Below are 20,408 nucleotides of genomic sequence, written 5' to 3'. Positions count from 1 at the left end.
CCCGCCCACTCAAACGGAGGAGCTTCCTCCCTTGCCCATTGAAAACGACGGGATTCACGAGCCGCTGGGGTGAGGCGTTTATAAAGGCTAGCTCTCTACAACTACACACACACACACACACGCACACACACACGTCATGCACGCACACACAAACAAACACAAGCACACAGCTCTCTACAACTACACACACACACACACACACACGTAATGCACGCACACACAAACAAACACAAGCACACAGCTCTCTATAACTACACATACACACACACACACAGCTCTCTAAAAACACACACACACACACACACAGCTCTCTAAAACGACAAACCCAGTTGTGGACATGTGAGAGCTGAAGTGTGTTGCCTCATTAAGGTCTGTGCCCCTTCACACACATGAACGGCCTCTTTGTTTGGTCTCCACCATCACCTTTTGACCCGCTGACCTGGTTACTGAGGGTCAGCGAACACACACACACACAGACAGACCAGAGTAGAGCAATGTGCCAGGATGTTTCTGCAGTAAGCCTAGTAACGAAGTGCTGTGGCATTAATGAATGGAGGGTTCATTTGTTGTATGTGTGTGTGTGTGTGTGTGTGTGTGTGTGAGTGAGTACACTAGTGCCCTACAGTTCTCTGTAGCACTACAAGGCCTGGTACTGGTGCTGAGAATGTTACAGCTCTTGCTGCAGTCCAAGAAGTGTCTTTCAATGCGTGTCAGCATTTGTGTGTGTGTGCAGTTTGTTCATGCGTCACATAATATCGTCAGAGGGTTCGCCCACTCCCAATGGAAATTACCTCACACACACACACAGACACACATACTTTCGCCAGTGGAATCACATTCCAGGCCCTCTTCCATTCTACTTTAATTTCCTTCAGTCATGTACTGTAAGCCTGTGTGTGTGTGTGTGTGTGTGTGTGTGTGTGTCTGTGTGTGTGTGTGTGTCTGTCTATCTGTATATGCAATATTCAAGCATGTGTGTGTGTGTGTGTCTAGCTGTATGCCATATTCAAGCCTGTGTGTGTCTATCTGTATATGCCATATTCAAGTTACAGTGCTGAAATATCTCTCTCTTCCTCTTTCATTCTGTCTGTCACTTGTCCTCTTTTCCCTCCCTGCCCCTGAACCCCCTCTTTCTATTTCCCTCTTATCTCTCTCTTTCTCTCTCTCTCTCGCTGTCTCTCTCTCTCTCTGTCTTTCTCCCTCTCTCCTCTCCTCCCTTCTATCTGTCTGTCTGCAGAATGGAGCGGAGTTTGGGGGCATCAGCTGTTGGACTTCTGCCCTCCCCCCTAGGAAGCCATGACGCAGGGGACCAGTACGTGTGTGTGTGTGTGTCTGTGTGTGTGTGTGTGCTTTCGCCAGTGTGTGTGAATTTGTGGTCTGTGTTTATGTGTGGCCATAGTTTTGTTGGGTGTGTATAGATGTGAGTCAGTCCTAGACATGGAGTTGAGTCACACACACTCACTCACTCACACACACACACACACACACACACACACACACACATTTTACTTACACACATTAATAAAACAGGAGCACAACAGATGTTATGGATACACACAACACCACAACAGATGTCATGGATACACACAACACCACAACATGAGCGCAACAGATGTTATGTAACACCTTCTCCTCAGAATGTGGCAACTTCCGATTAATGGATGAGATTGAACAGTTCTTAGACTGTCCTGAGACCTTTGTTGCCCTGCCTTAGCAGGTAGCCCAAATCGCCCAATATGAGCACAAGATATTTATATTGCCTTGACCACATACAGTATTTGCTGTTTAACGACTCCTACACACAGCTGTGTGCGGTGCAGTACTGGAGATGCATCTCGTCCACTTTACATGGGCTTACGTCATCCGTTGACGAACTGAATTGTGGGAACATCCACTGCCATGCGGTGACGGAACGCAACTGTGTGTAAGGCACCGTAAGAGGTTGATATTTCACCAGCTTTGCTATAGGCTTCCTCCAGACATGGATCAAAACAATAGCCTACTTCTACGATGAGCACATTCCTATTGTTCTTATCAATGAAAGAAAATTAAGAGACCACTGCAAATTTGAATATGAACGTCAACTCATTCGAATGTCACTTAGCAACCGAAGGATGACAGGAAAATCCTCATAAATTTACAAATGTATAGTTTGTATAATAAATGGTGTATAAGAAAGTAACTTATTAAGTAATAATTGCTTTTGATAAAGGTATAGTAAGCCATTGGTGGCACAGTAGGTATCAATGTAGCCTTTCAGGCTGGAGGACTGGGTTCAAATCCCATCAGATTACTCAATTGCTGAGCCAGATCTAAAAGCTAAAGTAAAGTATAAATTGTACTCACTTTAGATTGTTGGCTGCAAAACAACTTAAAAAACGATAAGAAACATGTAATAAGTTACATATGTTGGTTACTTTCTCATACACAATTTATTATGATCTTTCTAAACTATAAACTATATATATCTGTAAGTTTAAATGGGGATTTTGGCATTTATATTTGCTTAGGGCTTTCTTAATAGACATGTTTGTTATGCATACAATGTGTTTTGAGTGGCTTATAAACTACTTGTAAGTATTTTATTAATGTTATCTATTTATAATAAAGACTTAACTAACCATTTATACATCTCTGCATGGCACAAAGAAAATGTGAGGTTTAACAAAGCAATTGGTGTGTAGGTGGAAAGATGGATAGTACATTTTTTCAAAATACTGTCAACATCCAATCCTGTCATGTCTGGATATATGATTCTTCATAGACATTGCAGCCATTCCCTTGCCCATAGTGAATTATACATAACAGTGAGTGAGAGTCAGGGTACCAGATTGACGGATTAAACTGAGTTGATTATACCTGAAGTCTGGCTGTAGCTGTGAACATCTGGATATCCTTATCAATACATGCACTATGGAGAATGAGACATGGAAACATGGCATGATCTGCTGTGGACATACAGGCTGGCTTCCCTTGATGCCACACACACACACACACACACACACACACACACACACACACACACACTGTAGGTCCTCCAGCCTCCAGTGTGTCAAGTCAACTTTATTTATATTGCGCATTTATTTATATAGCGCATATAGTGTGTGGCTATGAGCCTGATGTGAGTGTGTGACCTCATTAATTAGTGTGTGTGTGTGTGTGTGTGTGTCTGTGAACTGTGAATGAGAGAGAGAGAGTGCTTGTGTGCCAGTGATCCCAGCCCAAACTCCTCTACGTCTGTAGTTGCTATGGCAGCCTCAGCTTAGCATACATTAGTGAGAGAGATACAGAGGGACAGAGAGATGGGGGGACAGAGAGGGGGGGGGGGACAGAGAGATGGGGGGGAGAGAGATGGGGGGAGGGTAGTGTGGGGGACAGAGATGGGGGGGGGACAGGAGAGATGGGGGTGGTGTGGGGACAGAGGGAGAGGAAATGAGAGAAATGACATTTTGTTTTGAGACGGAATTCCAGGGCTGCTTGTGCTACTCTTCCGAATTAGTGGGCGCTTTGGCATGCACAATACACACACACACATGCACAATACACACACACACAATACACACACACACACATGCACAATACACACACACACACACACACACACACACACACTCACTCACTCACTAACTCTCTCTTGCCTCCCCCTGATCCAGAGAACCAGAGAAACACTCGCACACTGCCTTTCACCCCCCCCCCTTTCCCTCCCTGTGAACTACCCTTCAGGTCTGCTGACTCAAAAGCTTGCACCAGCAGATATCTGGGCCGCACTAGTTTGTCCGTTTGGACTTTCTGTAGCTGTTTCAACTGGTCTGTTTCCAGTACTCCTCACTGTTGTGGAACAGAAGGTTTTGGATGGGCTTCTTGTCTAATAACTTTAGAACTGTTAGCTCACAATCTGCTAACTTAATGTTTGTTTTGTTTTTATAAAAAACAAGCGGCAAGCTGTAAACTTTTGTCTGTAAATGTTTGTGGGTGTTTTTGCTGAATGCTCATAAACACAGTTCTTTCTCTCACACTCACACACATTCACACACACACACACACAGTCACACACACACACACACATACAAACATACACACACACACACACACACACACACACACACACAGATATTGGGGGTGGCATCTGATACATATGTGACCTTAAACTGCCATAGTTCTGAAAATGAAGAAACAGTACAATCTCTTCATCCTCTCCTCAGTGTGTGTGTGTGTGTGTTCTGATGAATTATGAAAATGCCAGTGATGTTTTCATACTTGAACCCTACCCTGTACCCTGATGTACCACTGTATTTGTGTGTGTCTACATGTGTTTTTAGAACTCTGAGGGGTGATGACATCATGGCGGAATTGGCCAGGGGCCTCCACCCCCGAGAGAGACCTGACTGGGAGGAAACCATCAGTGCCATGGTAATGTGTGTGTGTGTGTGTGTGTCAGTAAGAGATGGTATATTTGTCACCCTCCAGTGGTGAATGTTACTCAGTGCAGCCTCCTCTCCCTCTGGGTTTGTTAGCAGATTCCTTAATCTGGATTACAGTGCCATCTCATAGAGGTGTGTGTGTGTGTCTGTGTGTGTGTGTGTGTGAGAGAGAGAGAGAGAGAGAGAGAGAGTGACTCTCATCAGGGTGAGTGTGTTGGAGTATCCTGTTATTTGAGGACCATTAGGCCCTGTTCTGACTAGATGTCACTAGAATACAGACTAGACTAATCCATCTGCTGTGAACCTCCTGTGTTGCTTTCATATCCATTACTGGGGCAACTGAAAGCCTGTCCTGAAATAACTGCAGTGCCGAAAGCCTGGATATGAGATCTTAACATGCGGCTCTAGACTGTGCTGGCTTTGGCTGGAACGGAACTCTGGGACTGGTCTCATGCAGTGGAGGGTTCCAGAGTCCCAGGGTCCTGTTCCAGAATTAACCTCTCAAGAGAATTCCATTTTAAATGCCAGGGGCACCATGGCAACCACAGGTGTCAGTTGGGCTGCAGCTAGCTGCACTTCAGTTTAGCTGAGAGAAGTTGACATCCCTGAAGATGAGTTTCAGATTGTTTAGACAGGTAGGTAAGCTCTTTGTGTTCTGGGTAGATAGATGCATAGATAGATAGATGCATAGGTAGATGGGTAGATTACACAGGACAGGCAGGTGACCTAACCCAGGCATCTGCCTACTACACTCTTTTAATTTTATCCAATCAGTTTTGTCCCCAACACATCAGAAGGGCCACACACTAGACTGGTGCTTTCATCTGGTTTTTCTGTTTCTAACCTTGAAATAGTTGATATTGGTGTGTCTGACCATTTTATGATTATGTTTGAATCTACTATGTTTTGTTACCCTCACCCCCCGCCCGAGTCCCACTCCCTCATCCAATCCATAAATCCAACAACTGCCACACATTTCTTAATCACTCCTCCAGTATTTCAGATCTCCTTTCCACCTGCTCTGACACTGAAGAGCTAGTCACTCTTTTCAACAGGGTTCTCAAGTCTCACGCAATGGGCGTGAGACACACACAATTCAACAAGTTCACATGCTCACATTTGCATCACTTGCATTTCTCACACAGAAATATTACTAGGGATGTCAAGGTATCTGCATAATTATTAGAGGAGGCGCAGGGATACGAGAGGATTTTTTTGCAGGGTTCAGAACTAACGCACCACTCACCAGCCAAATCAAAAAAATAAATAGCCACGGCATCCAATCAAAAAATAGTGTTCGTTTGTATTCCAAAATAGGACATCCTCTCCCTGTAACCACATTATGCTCGTGCGCTTATGTGGGGTTACACGTTTAAGATTTCAAAACTGCACCAACATTTTTTTTATTCAGTAATTCAACTGTCTGTCATTTGGTAAACCAGCCTACTTATGCCACTTTAACAGTGTGTGTAAATCAGGCCTTTCTACGAACACTTGTAACGCTATAGGCCTAGCCTACTTTATGGCAAAATTATGTTTTATTTATAAACTAAACTAAACTGTCGGTCATTAAGAAAACATAATGATTGTGTTGTTGTAGCTTTGTGTAACCCAGACATCAGCAACGTTCATTTTATACGACCAATCACTCTCGTGGCTGCCTGCACTTTCCCTGTCGTCACGAGTCACGACTGGGTCATTCCACGTCAATTCAACCAGGGCCCACACACTTAGTTCTCAAAAAATTCTGAAAGAATTACCAGGTGTACCTATGTTATCCAGGAGACACACTGTAAAATGACTTTTATGTAAGATCAATCTTTTCCAAGATACAGCCAGTTTTACAGGGGGAGGGGGGTGTCGATTTTGTTCAGCCTCTTTTTTTTGTCAAAGTTCACAAGCCCGTAACACAAGAACTAAACCATGTAGGAGGCTCAAATGTTGCATGCTGGTACATAAATAGGATAGGAATAGTAGGTAGCAAAATCATCACATTTGGTCTGGATGATCCTGCATGGTCATAGATGTCCCTCAAAGTTGATCAAAATTTTATTGGAGTTTTATTGGAGTTTTCTTAATTTATTTCCCTTATTGAGATAAGTAGAAACACTCTCACAAAAAGCAATGAACAGAACATAAATTCCTTCAGGGTCTGAACAGCAGACCTCACAAGTCTGAAAAATAATTTTGGTTCTCATTTTCAGAGCGCCTTAACACCTTGTGGGAATATGGTTCATTTTATTCAATGGTATAGTGACAATAGGCTACTCAAGTGAATAAAGCAATTAGCCTAATAAATAAAATATTTGTCTCAATCAGTACATATATCTCGTAAATTGGTGAGCCATAGAATATCCCACCGTCAAGATTATTATATTTCAAGATTCCAATCTATCCCACCTAAATATGAAAAGTTATTTCTACTGACATGCTTCCTGGTGACATAAAAACACAAATGGTTTCCCCTTGATATAAAGGGTGACATAAGAGACATAAGCTTAGGCTATGCAAGATGGGTACAAATCCCAGCATGTCCTGAAAAATAAACAAAAACAAGATATAGGATGTATAGATACAGTGACAAATTCAAGGTATCAAAGGGTTAATGCTTCTTTCCAAAAAAAACTCACCAGAAGTCGTTATTTAAGGGGTTATTTTTTTTTTATTTCTTCTGGGAGAGCATGCCCCCAGACCACCCTAACTAAGCTGAATTACCAACCTTTTGAAGTGGCCAGGGAGGCCCTTTTCACATCTGTGCCTAGGGGCCCACTGGCTGATAATCCGTCCATGTGTGCACACCTTTTGCTTATTTTAGTGAATCGTGCACTCATCTTAGTAAATAGTGCACTTACTTTATTCAATTCTACACTCATTGTACAACAATTAAAATGAGCACATGATTTAGCACACAAGCCAAACATTTTAGTGAGTGATTACTATTATTGAAACTACTATTGAAACCTATGAGAAGTTTCTTAACTTCTTCATTGATAAGATTGATAACATCAAATCTCATCTCACCCCCAGATTCTGATCCCTCAGTGACAAATCACTCAGCTGCCTTCAGCAGTTTCAAGCTGTATCATCCTCCCAGCTATCTGAGGTTGTCTCTCATAAGTATTCCACCTTGTGCCACCTAGATGTTTTGCCGTCATGCCTTTTTAAGGAAGTTTTTGTTGTCATCTGTCCCCTTGTTTTGGCTATAATTACAGTGCATGAAAATGCACTGTACTGTTCTTCCTAGGCAACAACTTCTTATTATTATTCCGCTTACCACTTTTTCCGTACGCTATTTCTCTTGAACAGTTTAACTCAGAAACTTCATTCAAACTTTGTAACGTAGGTATTCAAACTTTGTAACGTAGGTATTCAAACGGACGAAGCTGCTATGTCTTTTCAACTTTGAAACTTTTATACTTTTTAAACTATTAAAGAAAAACGTTTTAAAAATCCCCATAGACTTAACATTGCCGATTGTGACATCATAATATGGCCGTTAAGCAATTAGAATCCTATGGCAGGTGTTCAGGCCACCTGGATCAACTGCCAGTCTCAGGCTTTAACCCTTAAAGGTGTAGATTTTTGAACATTCTAAGTTCCGCAACAATTGAAGGTTCTAAAATTCTATGTTGAATTCAATGAACCCAGATATTCTTTAGAATGTTAATTTCCCAACATTCCCGTCACACTGGTGTTGTATTAAGACTATTCTATTAAGACTACACATCCTGTTCAACTGCTTCCTCTGCCAAAAACTGTTTCAAAATAAAAGTCCTCACTACAACATTTCACTGTTAAAGAATTTAACCCTTTAAACTACTGAACTTTTTAACTGTTCAGCCATTGTAACTGTTACTTGTCATCAACTATGACTCCTACCCACTGTAGCTAGTTAGCATGTTAGCATTGCTAGCATTGTTAGTATTTTTAGCAAAACTGCTAAAAATGATTAGCTAAGTTAGCTAAGTAGCTAGGTTAGCTAAATCACATGGTTAGCATAGTTAGCATGTTAACATTGTTAGCATGCTAGTTAGCATAGTTAGCATAACTACTAAAATGATTAGCTAGGTTAGCTAAGTCACATGGTTAACATAGTTAGCATGTTAGCATTGCTAGCATAGTTAGCATGTTTAGCAAAACTGCTAGAACATTTTAGCTAAGTTAGCTAAGTAAGCATGGTTAAGATAGTTAGCATTACAACTGCTATAAAACATTAGCTAAGTAGCATGGTTAGCATAGTTAAAAATCTTAGCATAACTGCTATCAAACATTAGAGCCATTCCAACTTTCAGTTATCGTCAAATATCTGGGTAGATGACAAATAGCAGAATTCAGACTGTCCATGTGTCACACACTTATAAAAAATGGCAATTGTTAAGAATTGATATGGAAATGTTGTAGGTCTGGTAGGTTCAAGTTCTGTCATATTAAATTTATTGGATTTTTATTTCACTTTTGACTTAAAATAATCATCCAAACATAAAAAATGTCATATGGTGTGACTGTCCACCATGTGTGCAAACTTCCTAAAAAGAGTGTATATCCATAAAAAGTATAATTACTTTAAAGTTTTACCATGCATATAAAATAATTGGATGTTTTTTACAACCACAGAAAGTTTTGATGTTTATGCATGCTGTCCAACTAAGTTATAATCAAATATATTTTGTCCATACAATGGTTGTCATATAGCGTGACACTATATAGTATATTTTGACCGGGCATTCATTTGGACATTATTATTGGGAAGAGGACCCTGCTTAATCAGGATGTAACAATAGAATGTCAGGAGTAATTGGCATGGTCAAGAGGCGAGTTCTGCTTTTTGGATTTTTATATAAAAAGCTTTGAATTGGACATCATCAATCGTGGCCAAATTTTAGTGTCTTATGGTGTGACATCATTTGCCTAAAAAGTAGCTATTTTCCACAAATATTCTTCATGAATTCTTAAAAAGCACTGCTGCCATGTGGTCAGTTGCATGCTAAATAATAGTTAGCTGTATTTAACTGTCTAGAAAATGAGCTTAACTGTCAAAATGTCATATAGTGTGACGCTGCATCATATGGTGTGACAGCTTTTTTTCAAGTCACACTATATGACATTTCTGTCACACCCTATGACCAAATTGCATTTTTACATAAAAGTTCTTGTAAAAACATTATTTAAATTCAGATATTATATGTTTTTGTTAAATCTGTGATAATTGGGAAAAAATGTATCTGTACAATTCATATTTCTCATACTTTTTTCTTTTTTATGTTACCATGCCATGTAAGTTTAAAAAATAAATACTAAACTTTCATCTATTTTGCTGTTACACGCATACACCATTCATACAGTGACTTCAAAATTCATTGTTAATGATTTTATTGTCATTAAAACCCTGTTTTGCTCTGACACATGGTGGAGTGGTGCAGTTCATCATATGGCGGACACCATGTCATTTGGTGTGACATTAAATAATGTCACAAAAAGACTTTATAATTGAAAAATCATTAAAACATCAATAGCACACAAAGGAAATGGTATCTGCAAGAACCTCAAGAATTTTGAGTGAGTTCTTACAAGAAATATTAGAATTAAGCTAAAATATCTGGTTACACTTAGAGCATTCTCCACCTTGACAAAATAACTTGTTAAATTTTAGGTTTTTCTTCTAAATATTCACAAGGAAATGTTGCATATCAAAGCAAAACGTGATTAAAATGTACAGTGACATAAATTAAAGTAGAAAAAAAAGTATCTAATTTTCATTTTATTTCAAATTATTTTCACGTCACACCATATGACAATTTTAGGCACTAACATGACAAATTGACATATAAATATATATTTCATTTTTTTTTTTGAAAAAAAAAAATTATATTAGTCAAGTTTAGAGATACAGCAACACATATAAACACTTTTTAGGGATGATATTTGAAGTTTTTTTAAATTCCTTTTTTCAGGCTTATTTGTCATCCACCCATCTACTTATACACAGCCATTAACATATTTGAATATCAACATTCATTAAACTGCTAGAAAACATTAGCTAAGTTAGCTAAGTAGCATGGTTAGCATGTTAGCATTGCTAGCACTGCTATAAAACATTAGCTAAGTAGCATGGTTAGCATAGTTAAAAATCTTAGCATGACTGCTAGCAAACTATAGAGCCATTCCAACTTTCGTCAAATTATCGTCAAATATCTACCTATACACATTCATTAAACTTCCAGTCTGTCAACAACTTTTAAACTATTTACCTTCAACTTTTAAACGGTCTACTTTTAAACTATCTATTAAACTAGCTGTCTATCAACAACTTTTAAACTATCTACTGGCTATCAACAACTTGTAAACTATCTACATTCAGCTTTTAAACAGTCTACTTTTAAACTATCAACTTTTATTAAGCTATGCAGCCACCATGTCTATCCTAGCATCACCGTAGTAACCATCTCTGTATTATCTATTTTAACTATGATACATGATATTTTACATCACAACTTTAGCATTTTCATGCACTGGTAATTCCTTGGAATTGCATTTCTAGTTAACAATTAACAGCTCCAGTTTTAAAAAAGCAATTGGTCAACCTCTACTTAAGAAGTCCAGTCTTGACCCGAATGACCTTAAAAACTATAGACCTATCTCCAAGTGACCCTTTATCTCCAAAAAAAGTTTATTATCCCTCAGGTCTCCTCTTATTTGAACATCTTTGATGAATTCCAGTCTGGTTTTAGATCACTCCATAGTGCTGAATTTGCTCTGTTGAAAGTTCACAATATATTGGGTCCATTTACAGGCTGTATGTGGGCCAGACCCGGGCCAGACCCAGTCCACAATGACATCCTCCTCTCAGTATTGGTTCTTGTGCCCTCTTAGTCCTTCTTGATCGATCACGTCATCCTTTTAAATAGATTGGATGATGAAGTTGGTTTGCAGGGCCCAGTGTTAAAATGGTTCACGTCCTATTTGAGTGAAAGAACTTTCTCAGTTAGAATTAGGAAACTGTTCTTCATCCTCTGCTCCTATTAAGTGTGGTGTCCTCTAAGGTTCAATTTCAGGCCCTCTCTTATTTTCATTATACATGCTCCCCCTCAGCACCATCTTTAAGAAATACAGTTTTCAATATCATTGTTATGATCATGCTTGTTCATTGGAATATCTGTTCATGCCTTCATTACATCTAGGCTGGAGTTTAACCAGGGATTGTCTGGCGTTATAATTTATTTGCCTCGGGTGTACTGTGGAGTGGGTAAGACTGTTTTTAGTGGCAGGCTAACACATACTAATGACTTGCGCTAGTCTAGCAACTAGAAGGACTGGATGAAACGTGTTGAAAGCGGTCTCCACTGATAAATATCACACTTGCTAACTTGGAAATGAGGTCCTATATCCAAAATCCTGAACCGCCCCTTTAACACACTCCACTGTTGCTAGGTTGCAACTAGTCCAAAATGCGGCTGCCAGATTACTGACTAGAATTAAGAAGAGAGAGCATACTGTATCACTTAAGTGTCCCAATTACACTGGTTACCTGTGAGATTTAGAATAGATTTCTTTACAATCTTACTATTTGTTTCTCAATGGTTTAGCACCACAATATATTTCCCATTTGTCCTCATTTTACCCTTAGGTCACTCAGATCTTCCTCCCAACAACTCTTTTCTGTTCACTCTTCCCACCTAAAAACCAAAGGCTACTTGGCTTTCTCTGTTGCTGCTGCCCGGCTCTGGAATAGTCTTCCATTCCATATTAAGTCTAGCCCTACCTTAAATTGTTTTAAATCTAATTTAAAAACATATCTTTTCTCCTTAGCTTTTAGTGCACTTTAATCTCTCCCATGGTAAAATGTGCTATATAAATAAATTGACTTGACTTAATGATTAGGGAAATGGATCATTTCAACATGTGAGTGAGAGGTCAAGTGATCTTTTGAGATCAGTGGCTCGTGTTTGCTGTGTGTGTGAAAGTTAAGCAATAACTGTCACTAGCAGTACTGATACATTCACTGATTCTTAACTTCATTTCTCTCTCTGTGTTTGCGTGTGTGTGTGTGTGTGTGTGTGGTCATGCGTGTGTGTGTGTGTATTTTAGGCGCGGAGTGCTGAGGTTCCTGATCTTCGCGCTAGCAGCACTACCAGCTCTACCAGCACTACAGCTGGCATGAAGGTCAAGACCGCCAAGAAGTGAGTGCATGCACATGCACACACACACACACACACACACACACACACACACACACACACACACACACTATATACACACAAATCATTACAAATCATAACACAAACACAATCATCAACACACACACTTGGGCACTTTGTAACAGTACACACACACAGTACACACATGCTACGTACTGCACTGCAGCTGTTTGTGGAGGGTTGACACAAATATAGTGCATAGGAAGTGGTCCCCTGCAAGCACAGACAGGAGTGTGTGTGTGTGTGTGTGTGCGTGGTCATTCACACTGTGCCTGTATTTCTCACCCTGGCATACAGTAGGCATGAATGACCAGCCCAGGTGCACTCCTTATAAACATCCTGCTGGTCCTGAGTGCCAGCCAGCAACATGTCCCGTCTCACAAGACAGCTTCTAGCAGCCCCTTGGTTCATTTAGATTCATAATGAGATTCGGCCCACACATCAATTTTACATTTTATTTTACTGTTCTCATGAATAGTCAGCTAACGGTAAGCTAAGAATAGTCAGCTCAATTGCATCTGTTAACGCTGTGGAGGGTCAGAGCAAACCTTTACAAAGGAATCAATAGAGCATAAGAACATTTAAGTCAACATTATGACTTAATTATTACAACATTACAACATTATATTATTATGGCAGGCGCATCGACAATTTTTAGTTAAGAGGGCAATGTGAAAGCAAACATGCAGATGAGTCGCCTATCAGAGGGAGAGAGTGAGCATCCTAACTTCACAGAAGGGCCTTTCAGTAGAACTTTTCCCAAGAGCCAGAAGAGAATGTGACACAGCTGTGAAGCTATTGTGAAATTAGGATAAGAGAAGCGACACAAAGTGACTTAATGAGGAACAGTTTTCTGAAAGATTCAAAGTTAACTGTTGCGCTGCATTTTGCAAATATCGTCTGCCCAGAAAAGGCGTGTTATTTAGAGAGTAGGCTAAACGCCTGTCTCAAAGACTGAACGTTTGATGGACAGGGTGCCCTAATGCAGGAGTTCCTCACACTCATTGACTTTGTGACTCTGCCACATGAGGAGCAAATGGTATTTATTCATTATAGCGCTTCCCTGAGAGGAAAATATGTGTATTGTGTATCAGTCCTTGCAAGGTTAAACATTTTGATATGGAGTGCGTGTTTGCACTTCATATCAGTTGTCTATCACAGAGATAGACTTATGTTAAATTACATTGCACAGCAATCTATGTCTATCAGGGGTTTTACTGACCGTTTGAAGATAACGGCAGATATTCTGCTCGTGCCCAGATCTACTCGCCCCCTCTATAAGAGCACCTGGCATGTGGCCCGTAGGTAATTGGAGTTCTACAGCCGTGCGGCGCCGGATGTGCAGTTGAAGCACTACGTTGGCAGAGCATGAAAATAGTTTTAGATAGTTTTAGATAATAGTTTTTCCCCCTCGAATGTACAATGTACACGGCACTATCACAGTGTAACCAGAGAGGGTTGAAGCGGAGTAATCAAGGATCTTTGGCGTGACCAGTTCCATTGATTTCAGTGGAAGCCTATTGTTGCAGCATGTGCTCTGTGAACGGAACGCTTCAGTTTTGTGCCTGGTGCAGCCTGCCTGTAGGATTCCTAATTTAGATGCTGTATTAGCCATGCCAAATAAGATCATCAAGTGTGTATGTGTGTTCTCTTTCAGGTTATCCTTCAGTAAGGGACATTTTCCAAAGCTTGCAGAATGTGCGCATTTCCACTATGAGAATGTGGATTTTGGAACCCTACAGGTCAGTGTGTATAAGTATAAGTATATATACTCTTTTGATCCCGTGAGGGAAATTTGGACTCTGCATTTATCCCAATCCATGAATTAGTGAAACACACTCAGCACACAGTGAGGTAAAGCACACACTAATCCCGGCGCAGTGAGCTGCCTGCATCAACAGCGGCGCTCGGGGAGCAGTGAGGGGTTAGGTGCCTTGCTCAAGTGCACTTCAGCCGTGCCTACTGGTCGGGGTTCGAACCAGCAACCCTCCAGTTACAAGTCCGAAGTGCTAACCAGTAGGCCACGGCTGCCCCTGTGTGTGTGTGTGTGTGTGTGTGTGTGTGGTGTGTGTGTGTGTGAGTGATAGTGAGTGTGTGTGTGTGTGAGTGATAGTGAGTGTGTGTGTGTGTGAGTGATAGTGAGTGTGTGTGTGTGTGTGTGAAAACTAACCCTAGGAAGCAATTCTGTAATAAAATCAGACAGATTACTGAAGAGAAAGAGAGCTAAGAGAAGTGGGAGATAACATTTGAAAATAGAGAAAGAAAGAGTAGGTTTTAAAATAGAGAATGTTTTAAATGAGAGAGAGTGAGTGAGTGAGTGTGTGTGTGTGTGAGTGATAGTGAGTGTGTGTGTGTGTGAAAACTAACCCTAGGAAGCAATTCTGTAATAAAATCAGACAGATTACTGAAGAGAAAGAGAGCTAAGAGAAGTGGGAGATAACATTTGAAAATAGAGAAAGAGTAGGTTTTAAAATAGAGAATGTTTTAAATGAGAGAGAGTGAGTGAGTGAGTGTGTGTGTGTGTGAAAACTAACCCTAGGAAGCAATTCTGTAATAAAATCAGATGTGTGTGTGTGTGTGTGTGTGTGTGTGTGTGTGTGTGTGTGTGTGTGTGTGTGTGTGTGTGTGTGTGTGTGTGTGTGAGTGATAGTGAGTGTGTGTGTGTGTGTGAAAACTAACCCTAGGAAGCAATTCTGTAATAAAATCAGACAGATTACTGAAGAGAAAGAGAGCTAAGAGAAGTGGGAGATAACATTTGAAAATAGAGAAAGAAAGAGTAGGTTTTAAAATAGAGGGGGAGAATGTTTTAAATGAGAGAGAGTGAGTGAGTGAGTGTGTGTGAGAGAGAGAAAGAGAGAGAGAGAGAAAGAGAGATGTTTGGCCCTCTTATCTTTCTTCACATCTAACAGTGAAAGAGTGCTGAGTGAGAGAGGGAGGATAGAGAAAGAGAGAGAAGAAGGGAGGGAAAGAGGGAGAGAGGCTCTACACTCAAGAGTGTCAGAGGAAGGTGATAGGAAAAACAGGAGTGTGATAGCTATGTGTGTGTGTGTGGGCAGCGGGACAGACATCTGTGTTTTTGGACCAACAGAGTTTTAGCCAAATGAACAGTCTGCACAGTGCGCGCACGCACACACACACACACACACACACTCCTACTCCCCTCTTCTCTCGCACACTGGCTCTCTCTTTCTTTCTCGCAAACACACACACACACACGGACATGCTAGAGAGTCAGAGCTTCGGTCGGGATGGAAGTTTTCTGTCTGAGGGTCTGCATGAGTTAAGACCGAAAGAGGGACTGTGTGAGTAAGAGAAGGAGTGAGAGAGAGAGAAAGGGAGAGGGAGAAAGAGAGGAGGGGGGTTGAAGAAAGTAATTCCAACTGGACTGAGACCTCTCAGCTTCTGTGAGTTCACTTTCTTTTTCTCTTTGTTTTAATCTCAGTGTATCTCTCTCTCTCTCTCTCTCTCTCTCTCTCTCTCTCTCTCTCTCTCTCTCTCTCTCTCTCTTCTCTCTTTGCTCGCTCTCATTCGTCCCAATTTCTTCTTATGTGTGTGTGTGTGTGTGTGTGTGACACAGAGTTTTAGCAGTGGATGACAATGTAGAGCAGGTTTTTGTGTGTGAGGGCTACTCACTAGACTAACTCTGTGTGTGTGTGTGTCTGTGTACATGTACGTGTGTGTGTGGGCTACTCAGTAGACTAACTGTGTGTGTGTGTGCGTGTGCGTGTGCGTGTGTGTGTGTGTACGTGTGTGTGTGTGTGTGTGTGTGGGCTACTCACTGGGCTAACAGTGTAAGACAGGTGTGTGAGAGTGCACTGGGCTAAAGGACAGAGTATACTCCTGCAGACACAGCTGTGTCGTAAGTAAGGTAATACGGTTGTGCAGAAGGAATATACACACATGCATCGTGTGTGTGTGTGTGTGTGTGTGTGTGTTTCCTATACTTTGGAAACACTAACACACACATACGTATGTGTATATCCCTTTTGCTGTAGCAGATATACATCTCTCAGCAGCACAAACAGTGTCTGCACTGTGCAAATCTACAGCAAAAACTGCTTTTTTAAAGGAAGTCCGAATAGTTTTCTCTGCTCCTTATCCGGTTGACTTCTCTATCTTAAAGTAGCAATTGTACCTACTTTTGTTAAAATACAATCTAATTAGCCAAACTTCACTGTAGCACAAAATAAAAATCTCTTGTCTTGTGATGGTCTCCCATAGTTTTGATCCCAGGAAGGAAGCACTCAAAAGAAAATGTGCGTCTGTCGGCTAAAAGGAATGACATAAATTGCTTGTGTTTTCTCTAGACCCTTGTCAGTCAATATGGAAAGGTCAGAAAATGTTGGTTCATCATGGAAAAGCTGTATGGCCGGTGTGGATTGATGACATTTCGTCATCCCAAGACCATGCTTAGACCCAGATCCACAACGAAAAGTATGCTTCCGCTTTAACATTGTAAGGGGAGGTGGTGTGTGCGTACGCAAATGCGACGCGTGCATGTGTGTGTGTGTGTGCCTGCGTGCTATGTTTGTTTGTGTGTGTTTGTGCGTGTGTGTGTGTTTGTGTGTGTGCGTGTGTTTGTTTGTGTGTGTGTGTGTGTGTTTGTTCGTGTGTGTGTGTGTGTGTGTGTTTGTGCGTGTGTGTGTGTGTGTGTGTGCGTGTGTTTGTTTGTGTGTGCGTGCTTGTGTTTGTGTGTGTGTGTGTGTGTGTGTGTTTTACTTACTTTATCCGTATATCTTATGGGCGGCCTCTCCTGTCCACATCATCACCATGCGCTCCCCTCCACTCACACAGTGGGGAAGCTGACTGATGGAGCATTTGAACATAACAGCTTTGTTACAGTGTGTTTAAACATACACATTGGAATGGTGGCTTAGATTGGAAACATATAGAATTGGGCTCACGCCAGCAGCGTGTGTGTGTGGGGGGGCAACCCATCCCTGGGGACTTGAGGTGGGGGTGGGGCCTGTATGGTTGAGTTCTTTGTGCTGGGCTGCACCATGAGTGACACATCATTACCCACACGCACACACACACACACGCTCACACACATACGCACACAATGAGGCAAATTCTGGGGTTCTATTGTTTGTCTGAGCAGCACCAGCTTTCTCTCACACACACACACACACACACACACAGTCCCTGGAGAGATGTGTCTCCTGCACATGATGCAAGACAAAGGCACACACACTTTCACACACTCACATGCTGAGCGCCAGTTGTTTTCAGTCCGTCTCTAAGGCTAAAACAGGAAATTGATGCTGCGCTTCTGTTATAGGTAGGATGTGTGTGTGTGTGTGTGTGTGTGTGTGTGTGTGTGTGTGTCTGTGTGTACAAATCCTAGCAGTACTTGTGAGTAACATTGCTCTTTTAGTGCTTTGGTGTTTGTGTGTGTGTGTGTGATACCAATCAGTGTTTTCATGGCGGCTGTCAGGTTTGCATGCTAACCTAGATGCTTTCCTAGCTGCCTGCCTTCCCTGTGTGTGTGTGTGTGTGTGTGTGTGTGTGTGTCTGAGTGAGAGTGTGCACCATGCTAGAACCATTCACGCACTGTCTTTATGTGTGTACTTCAGGAGTTGTCTGTGTACATGTGTGCTCAGGTTACAGTGAGTGTGTTTGTTCCTGAATATATGTGTGTGTGTTCCCAGAGTATAGTGTGTGTGTGTGTGTATTTTTGCTCTTAAGGTATGTGTATTAATATCTAACAGCATACGTGCTAATGTTGACACTATTAATAGTTTTGAGGTGTGTGTGCTTGTGTGTTGATACGTGTATAATGTCTTTTCATGTGCTTATGTTTTTGGGTGTACGTATTCTTTGTTGTGTATGTGTGTGTGTGCTATGTGTGTCTTCATTCATTCTTCTATTCTACACGTGTGTCTGTCGGAGATCTCTCTCTCGTGTGTGTGTGTGTGTGTGTGTGTGCGTGTGTGTGTGTGCGTGCGCAGGTTTGGGGTAGTCCTGCAAATGCCATTGGAAATGCCTTTGGACAGCTAGTACAGTCTGCCACTGAAATTTACCTCTTTGCGTGTATGCTATAACCATTATGTGTGTGGTGTGTGTGTGTGTGTGTGTGTGTGTGTGTGTTTCAGCTTTCCCTTGCTGATGAGCATAGTGAAGTCACACGGAATGGCCTGGAGTCCAAGGAGTGTGTGTACCTGGTACAGATACACTGTCAGGTAGGACACACACACACATACATTTACGTTCAATCAATGACTGTATATAGACTCTATACTCTATACCATCACTGCGTTCAATTTCTTGTGGGTACGTGTATATCAACATTCAGACCTACAGTGTCGGACAAGAGTGCTCACATACGTTTCCCCTACGTTTCCCACATGTTTCATATACATTTTCCAAATTGTGTGTGTGTGTGTGTGTGTGTGTGTCTTTTGACCTCACAGGGCCGAAATTGGATAGTTCGCCGGAGCTATGAAGACTTCTGCATTCTGGATAAGCATCTTCATTTGTGCATCTATGACAGAGGCTACTCACAACTAGCAGAGCTGCCCAGTGACCAGCCGGAGGTACACACACATAAACACACACATACTGTATGTACGCACACACATAAATAAGCAAACACATAAATAACTACACACAAATACACTCTCACACTCAGTCACTCACTTGCGCTCGCTCTCTCTCTCTTTCTCTCTCTCTCTCTCACTCTCTGTCTGTCTCTGTCTCTCTTTCTCTCTCTCTGTCTCTCTCTCTCTCTGTCTCTCGGTCTCTCTGTCTCTCGGTCTCTCTGTCTGTCTCTGTCTCACACACACACGGGTATGAAAGGAGTGTGGGTCAAATACAGCAAATCTCCATAAATAACACACTGAGCAAAGGCTGGCAAGAGAGTGGGAGCTGGTCAAACCTATTGGCCCGCACTGTTATGGCATCGGCTCACACACATGCACACACACTTAAGACACACACACCCTGTCTTGCTCTGAAATGCGCGCACACACACACACACAAACACACACATACACGCATGCACACACACACACTTCACACCTCACCTGTGTTATGTAAGACTCTGCAGAAGAACATCCCACGGGTACCCTCAGCCACCCAAGTGGTTGTTACACACACACACACACACACACACACACACACACACACACACACACACACATACACACATACACAGTCACCCACACTGTGCTTGTTCAAGTGGTTTTTCCTACTCTTACACACACAAACACACACACACTCACCCACCCTGTGCTTGTTCAAGGGGTTGTTCTTACTCACACACACACACACACACACACACACACCCACCCTGTGCTTGTTCAAGTGGTTGTTGTCCTGACCCTCCCTCCCTCTGTTGTTCCCCTCAGGGAGTTTCCCAGATGCTGATTGGCTATCTCACCCGTCTGTCGGCCATTGCCGACAACAAGATCAACTGTGGGCCCGCCCTTACCTGGATGGAAGTTAGTCTATCTATCTGTCTGTCTGCTCTTTAGTCAGAATTCTGATTCTAAAAAGTGTCTAGATCATCTCTAATACATGAGAGTAATTCCTCTTTCATCACTTCTCTGTTGTTTTATTTATTATAAGAACATGTTTGCAGTTGATGTGTTGTCTTTGGTGATATATGTGTGGGTTTGGTGCTGTTGCTGTTGTGTGTGTGTGTGTGTGTGTGTGTGTGTCTGTCTGTGTGTGTTTGTATATGTTTGTGATATTTTTGATGTGTTTGTGAGTCTTATGTGTGAAATGTGTGTACGTGTTCCGATGTGTGTGTGGGTCCTAATGTCTGTTGTGTGTGTGTGTGTGCGTGTGT

The 20,408-nt window shown here is 41.7% G+C and overlaps 1 protein-coding gene across 1 annotated transcript in view; it reads left to right on the top strand.

Moving 5' to 3' along the window:
- arhgap32b (Rho GTPase activating protein 32b) overlaps window positions 1–20,408 on the top strand; it is a 53,563-nt gene that overhangs the window by 10,000 nt on the left and 23,155 nt on the right. Inside the window, exons 2-8 of the mRNA XM_048229391.1 lie at window positions 1,238–1,312; window positions 4,320–4,410; window positions 12,507–12,598; window positions 14,274–14,358; window positions 18,712–18,798; window positions 19,030–19,152; window positions 19,966–20,058. Of these exons, the coding sequence (XP_048085348.1) occupies window positions 1,239–1,312; window positions 4,320–4,410; window positions 12,507–12,598; window positions 14,274–14,358; window positions 18,712–18,798; window positions 19,030–19,152; window positions 19,966–20,058 (645 nt within the window). The 5' untranslated portion in view covers window position 1,238. The remainder of the gene's footprint in view (window positions 1–1,237; window positions 1,313–4,319; window positions 4,411–12,506; window positions 12,599–14,273; window positions 14,359–18,711; window positions 18,799–19,029; window positions 19,153–19,965; window positions 20,059–20,408) is intronic.

Source organism: Alosa alosa, chromosome 2 (assembly GCF_017589495.1).
Source record: "Alosa alosa isolate M-15738 ecotype Scorff River chromosome 2, AALO_Geno_1.1, whole genome shotgun sequence".
Classification (NCBI taxonomy): Eukaryota; Metazoa; Chordata; class Actinopteri; order Clupeiformes; family Clupeidae; genus Alosa; species Alosa alosa.
Note: the sequence above shows the minus strand (reverse complement) of the source record. Positions and strands in the feature narration are given on the sequence as shown.